General features: G+C 64.0%; 1 protein-coding gene across 4 annotated transcripts in view; it reads right to left on the bottom strand.

Annotated features, from left to right (window-relative positions):
• The window catches only part of LOC120584699 (membrane-spanning 4-domains subfamily A member 6D-like), a 9,764-nt gene extending 4,592 nt beyond the window's left edge, over positions 1 to 5,172 (bottom strand). For 2 of the 4 annotated variants that reach the window (XM_039840574.1, XM_039840570.1), the window contains exons 1-5: positions 5,111 to 5,172; positions 4,506 to 4,733; positions 3,644 to 3,785; positions 2,161 to 2,295; positions 1,253 to 1,309 (exon numbers count right to left, since the gene is read on the bottom strand). In XM_039840574.1, the coding sequence (XP_039696508.1) occupies positions 1,253 to 1,309; positions 2,161 to 2,295; positions 3,644 to 3,784 (333 nt within the window). In that variant the 5' untranslated portion in view covers position 3,785; positions 4,506 to 4,733; positions 5,111 to 5,172. Of the gene's footprint in view, positions 1 to 1,252; positions 1,310 to 2,160; positions 2,296 to 3,643; positions 3,789 to 4,505; positions 4,734 to 5,110 lie in introns of all 4 variants that reach the window. The other 2 variants (XM_039840572.1, XM_039840573.1) reach the window with 2 other exon arrangements.
• Positions 5,173 to 6,615: the final 1,443 nt, after the last annotated feature.

Genomic DNA, 6,615 nt, shown 5'->3' with positions numbered 1-6,615 from the left:
CGCAAACACGTGTTTTCACATCCAGGTCCCTGGGCGGGACAGGCCCGCGTGATGGAATTCGTGTCTGGTCACCTTCCATCCTCTGGCAGAGGTCCCGAGCCCAGCGGGGGGAAGGTTGCAAACTTCGAGAAGGAAGCATACGCTTCCGGTGGGACAGAGGGACGATGTTGCCCACCCAGGACCGAGCAGGACCCGATGGAGGCTTACGCGGGACGCGTGTCCTGGTGTGCTGTGCCGACATTAAAATACTGAAATGCCCACGACACTTGGCAACCTGCTGCCCGGTCCCCCAGGCTTTGCCCTGCCCCGCCCGACACTGCGAAGAGGCTCCCCACTCCCCCATCTCCCGCAGGCCAGCCGGAGCCCCCGGCCCCTGTCCCGGGGCTGGGCTGGTGCCCCTACATACTGTGACTTCACCCAGGTTCGGCCGGCAGAGCTCCCTAGGGCAGGGCTGGAGGTGGGGGGGCCTTCCTAACCAACCCTGACAGAGACCCCAAAGCAGCATCAGCCACACAGGGTGCAACAGAATCGGGGCTCCCTCGTGCTTTCTACCCATTCCCTGCACACCCCAGATGGTGCATGAGAGACAGGGCTCGGCAGGGGTGGAGCTGAGGACCGCGCAGGGGACGTTTGTAGCCTGGCCCCCAGCCTGGAGGACAGAGACACAGGTGTGCTCAGGGCGTGGGAGGCCCCCGGAAGCGGGAGGCTGGACTCTGGTCAGTCATTGACTCCGTTTACCAAGAAGTCCTCCAACACGACTCTCTCTGTCCCCACCCGCCCCACGCACCCTGAGCAAAAGGGGAATCTGCGGTTTAGAAGTGTCCCGTCACTCAACACCCCCCGGACCCGGCGACATGAGAATGCGGGTAACGGCTCCCCTGGACACCGCCAGTGACCGAGGGCCAGCCTTGGCCTGACCACCTCCTCCTTTGTCCTGGGGGACGGGACGTTTCTTTGGTCTCTGATTTTCTTGCCTGACAGGTGGCAAGAATCATTTCTGCATGTCCCGCCCCCTGTGGTCACCGAGGACCTGGATTCAAGTGGCTGTTGGCACCAAGGGTGTCATGACCGGGCAGGAGTCCAGCAAGGTCCCAGAGCAGGGATCGTGAGCAGAGCCCGGGCACGGGCCGTCCCTCTGGTCCTGGCCTGGAGGACAGCCGGCTCCTTCGTGCGAACGGCCGGAGAGCGAGGGGGACGAGTGCCCCCCGAAGCCCCCGTGAAGGCGGCGAGGTGCCGTCGTGCCCACACTCACCAGACGCTTCTCTGCCGTCTTTGCCACGATGACGACCAGCAGTCCGGAGAGGGAAAACTACGGGCAAGGGGAAGATGGGCCAGGAGGTGACGACGCGGCCTCGCTCCCCGGCAGCGCTGCAGGCACCGGCGACGTTGGCCGCAAGGTCACGCCCGGTCCCCAGGGGCTCACGTCTTAAGTGGGGGGAAGGCAGGTGGCGAAGGAGGACAGAGCGACCCGCCAAAATCTCGTGAGGACCTGAGGCGTCTCGGAGAGGAGGTGCCTCCTGAAGCTCCAGGGACCTCGGGGCTCCGGGGGGCTCCGAGGCAGAACCCCCGAAGGCCTCCAGGGGGCCAGGAGACGGCCGGCCACAGGCAGCTTCCGAGGGCTCGGCGCTGTCTCTCTATGTCCGGTGAAGGGAGCACCAGCTGCTTGGGCCACAGACCGCCGCCTGGCTGCATCCGGGTCACTCGGCCAGCGTGACCGGGTGGTGCTCCCAACTCACCACGTTGGGGGACCCCCACACCTCGCTCCCACCCCACGCCTCTCCCGAACTTGGAACGAAGCAGGGTGGGCCTAAGTCCCGGGTGCCAGGGACAGTCAGGTGTTACGTGTCACAGAGGTTCACTAACAGCACCCTTTATGTTTCAATTGTCCCCGTCGGGGCTACCGATTTTACGGTCACCCCAGAGAGAAGCTGCTGGGCTGCCCCAGAGCCCCGGGGAACGACAATATGATGATTTCAGGGGACGTGACCTTCGAGCCAGCGAGTCGGCCTTTCCCAGCGGCAGAGTCCCTCCCGCCCCCGCCCCGGCCTCCTCCCACTCCTGGCTGGTTACCCCCAGGATAAGTTCCACACCTGCGTCCACACTTCCCCAGTGACAGACCACGCCCCCCACCCCTGACCCAGAGACCCCCCATCCACTCACACACTTGGCACCTACGAATGGGTAGCCAGACTTCAGGAGGGTGGCGATAAGGGAGCTGAAGTAGTGGGGGATGGCGGTGCACGCCACGAGGAGCCCCAAGCTCGTGACCATGATGCTGGAGAAGATCTGGATGGTCTGTTAGGGGAGAAGGGGACTCGGTCACCGGGTGTCAGACCACGCCCCCCAAAACGTGGGCTTGGGCCCCGGCCGGCACTCGGAATGCGCCCCGGTGTGGAAACGGGGCCTGCAGGTGTGATCGAGGGGTCGGTTAAGGGCGCTCACGGCGGGGCGGGCTGGGCCCCTAACCCCGCATGACCCACGTGCTTGCGGTTGGGGGCGAGAGGACTGGGGACCAGCAGCGACGGCTCAGGGGAGGAGGTGAGGGGCAGAGACTGGGCCGTGAGCCGTGCGGGGGCACCGGGCGCTGGGACCGTGCTGGGCACCGCCAGCTCCACGGCGGCTGGCCTGTGGCCCCCAGAACTCAGAGGGATTGAGCTTTTCAGCTCCCAATGTGTGTGTTTGGGGGTGGGCCGTGTAGCAGCCGGAGGTCGGCTCGGGGGCTCTGGCCGCAGTGTGAGGTCGCAGTGAGTGCACAGGACATCTCGTCCTTAGCAGCTCCGTGGGCGGAGGGCCCCGGTTCCCAGCGAGCCGTGGGCCAGCCCGCGGGAGTCCCCAGCTCCGGGCCTCGGAGCTCTCTCTCCTCCCTTCGCCGGACACAGAGGCACCTCAGACACAGCCAGGGGTGCAGAAGCCGCTTCCCACCACAGACGGACACATGGACCTCTGTTCAGGCCGTGGCTCCCTGGCCGAGAGGGATCCCAGGGGCTGTGACAGGTGCCAAGTGTCCACCACGAGAAGTGCGATGGGCTTACGGAGGGACTGAGGGGACCGTTGCAGCTCTCGTGGCAACGGACGAGGCGCTGCGGGGGACCAGGCACGGGGTCCCTTGCCGCCACCGGCTCCTTCCTCCCGCCCTCGTGGCCTCCCGTCCGCCATTCGAGGGGGCGGCGTCTCGTCGAGGAGCCACACTCATGAGAGACATCGGAAGGTGGACAAAGGGCGAGTGTCCCATCTGTCCTCAAAGCACTTAACGCTTTCGAATGGACAGGGGATAGAGTTCCTATCATTTTCAGAAGGAAGACCTCCCGTCTAGAAAGAAGCAGAATCTACAAGAGTTTGCTCAGCAGATTTTGAGCCTCCTCCAAATAAAGTGCGTGAGAGCGTATCGTCCACCGTCCTTAACCCGTTCTTGAAACGGGTAAAGAAGCAAAGTTTCAGGAAACAAGCTCAGCTAAACATTCCCCACGAACATGAAAGGAGGCGGCCTCTTGCTCTGGGGCGGAAGAGGCCTGGGGGTCCCCAAGCCCCTCCACCACGCCCTGGGGCGGCCAGGGGTCCTGTGACCGATACCCAAGCACTGCGCTCGCTGTGGGCACGTCCCCCACACTCAGCCCGAACCCCCACCCCGTGCGGCTGGACTTACCCCAAGCACTTTGGCCTCACCCTCTAGACCTTTCTTCCTGTTGTTCTGGCTGGGGGACCCCGGTTTCTCTGCCTGGGGCACCAGGAAGCCAGTCGGTGGGAGGACCACGAAGTTCCCACTGAGCACGTCATGGGACAGCATGCTGCTGAGACACACAAGGACCCCAGCCTGACTCCCCTGGGCCTTAAACCACAGATGCCCCATAGCTCAGATCTCCCTGGGGGGCAACCAGGAATCCCCCAGTCATCTCATGGAGACCTGGGTTTGAGGAGGGCGCCTGGGACAGGGAGCACCTCAAATCCCAGAGAGTGGGAATCGTCACAGTCCCAACAGCGCCTCTTGGTGATCAGAGTTCCCAGACGGACGGGAGCCCAGCCCAGAGCCCCGTCGGGGACAAGGGAGCCCCCTCCACCTCCCACTCCCCTACCCCGCCCTCGCCGTGAACCCCCGCCAAGTCCCCAGGGACAGACACTCGGCCTGACCCAGGCGTGAGCGTCGGTGCTTCCCAGCTCTGGTCTCTGACCTTCCTCGGGCGTGGCCTGTCCCCTGGAGGATAAGCGTGACTCTGTCATTAGGGTCACAGAAGCCCTGTCCTGCTTCTGTGACCCTAATGACAGAGTCACGCTTATCGATGGAGCGACTCATGGTGTGAGGGTTGACGAGGGCCCGGCACGCTGTGAGGCCCTGGGCTGCCGGTCCCCAGCCCAGCAGCGCCCGGTGTCGGAAGCTCAAGCTACAGGCTCCAAATTAAACCGCGTGCTCCTCATCATGTGTGGGCACCGGCTGTAGCTCGGCGCACGTGCCGCCCGCGGGGTAAGCGTCGGCAATCGCGCCGGCGCCGTGCCTGGCACGGGACAGTTACCTGTAGCCACGTGTCGTGAGCGTTCGCAGTCACGAGGCTCGTCCGCCAAACTCCCCCCGCCGCAGACCCCGCTCAGGCCTCTGGGGCAGGTGTTCGCCGCAGGCGGGCCCCGGACCTCTGTTCGCGGCAAGGCACAGCGAGGAAGAAGCCTGAGCTTGTCTCAGGAGGCGGCGACCCCGCTTCCCGGCCTTCGTCCGGCTGTCTCGGAGCTTCTGGGACGCCCCGGACCTGCAGGCCGGCATCGGCGACACACGCGGCTCGGAAATGACACCCCAACTTAGGTGCCTGGTGGAGTCTGCTGGAAATGGCCCCGGGCGCCAGGAACAGGGCTGCTGGATGCAGGGGACGCCTCGGGGACAGCTCCCGATTGCGGGCGGGATCCCGGGCCGCGTAGGGCAGGTGCAGGGCGCCTTAGGCCTTAGATGCTCAGGGCTGCACAGGGCCCCACGTGGCAGGTGAGCAGAGCCCCCACCCCGGGTCCAGAAGGTCCTCAGATGCAGAGACGAGGGAGCCCAGTCCCTCCGCTCCCTCGCCAGTGCCCTCCCAGAGCACAAGGGCCCCAGCCAGGGGAGGTCCCCTGGATGCCCACCTGCCCCCGGGCTCACCATGGGCTTCTGCAAGTCGGGCGTGCGGGCTTCTCTCCCGGGGCTGCGCGGGCCCGGCCGGGGTTCCGCCAGGGGACCTTCCCTTCAGCTCTTCTCCAAAACTCCCGGCTTCAGTAACTGGCACTGTTACTGCACAGGAAGTGACACTCGCCTTTCTCTGAGGACGGGAGAGGGGATTTGTGAAATGGGCAAGACTTCCCTTTTCTCTGCTCGGAGGTCTGCAGAGGCGGCAAACAAATTTCAGCAAGAAAAGCCAGGTGCCAGCTCTGAGGTTGCTCGGCTGAGCTGGGCACGGGTGGCGCCCCCTTCGAGCCACGAGCTTGGACAGCTGTCGGAAGCCGCGCCTTAGAGTCCCCTCCTGTTTGGCAGCCACAGGTTCCCGCTCCGCCCAGCTGCGAGCCCCTCCCGCCCTGCCCCGCCCCCCTCCCACACCCCCCGCCCCTCGAACCCGCCACCCGCCGGACTACCCCGCCTCCGTTGCCATCCTGCCTGCTATCCTGCTCAAGGCATTCCGAACGTGCAAGGCGAGGATCCTCTGCACTACCCGCAGCCACGGTACCCAGTCCTCGTCACACCCCAGCCATCTTTCACAAACGCAAGATGATGATGCCCCACCCCCACCCCGTCCCCGAAATCACCTTAAACATCTTTCCATAGCGTCCGCTGCCTGAACGTCGAGTGCGGAACTCAGTCCTTGGACGTCCAAGACGCCCCTGTGCGCTCCGGCCTCACCTGGGTTCCCACTCCGCTCCCGGCGGAAGCCCCTGAAGCCAGGTCCCCGCCGGCCTCGGGCCTTAGCTGCCCTGTGCTCTCCACCCGCACGGCCTCCGAGAACTCGAGGACTCGCTCTGTGGGACAGAACCCAGACGTCGCAGTGGCCGACTCCCGCATAAGCAGCCGTGTGCGGTCGTCCTCCAGCACGTCTGGGAGGGACGTTCGGCTCACGTTTCAAGCCCGATAAGCCCCGGTCCTTCCCCAAGATCACCCACCCCGCCCCTCGCCTCCCACACACCATCGGGGTGCTAGGTTCGTTCCCCGGCATTGTCTGGGGCCTCCCTGCTTAGACCGTGGGCTCCTTGGGGCCACATCGTCTCACGAGTGTTTTCAGGCACGCCTCCCACGTCCGGGCCTCCGGAACCTCCCTGGGGGAAGATGGCGACATGGGGGTCTGGGGCAGAGGTCTGGGGCAGAGGTCTAGGGCGGCTGTGAGATGGGTAAGTTCTGGGATCCACTGCACAGCTGGTGACTGTAATTAACAACTCTGATCGTCCACTTGAAAGTTGTTAGAGTCCATTTTAAACGTTCTCGCCACAAAAAAATGGATGGTAACTATGTGACTTGACCAGGTGTCAGAGGAAGCTACGGATCAAATCATCTCACTGTGCGCCTTAAACTTGTATCTGCGACGTGTTAATAATACCTCAATCAAAATGAGAAAAATAAAAGACCTAATTATAAGTTCGGAGATGCACACTCTTTTTATACTTTTACTTTGTCAGTGTATG

Source organism: Pteropus medius, unplaced genomic scaffold, assembly GCF_902729225.1.
Source record: "Pteropus medius unplaced genomic scaffold, Ma_sr-lr_union100, whole genome shotgun sequence".
Taxonomy (NCBI): domain Eukaryota; kingdom Metazoa; phylum Chordata; class Mammalia; order Chiroptera; family Pteropodidae; genus Pteropus; species Pteropus medius.
This window is presented reverse-complemented; position numbering and strand designations above follow the sequence as displayed.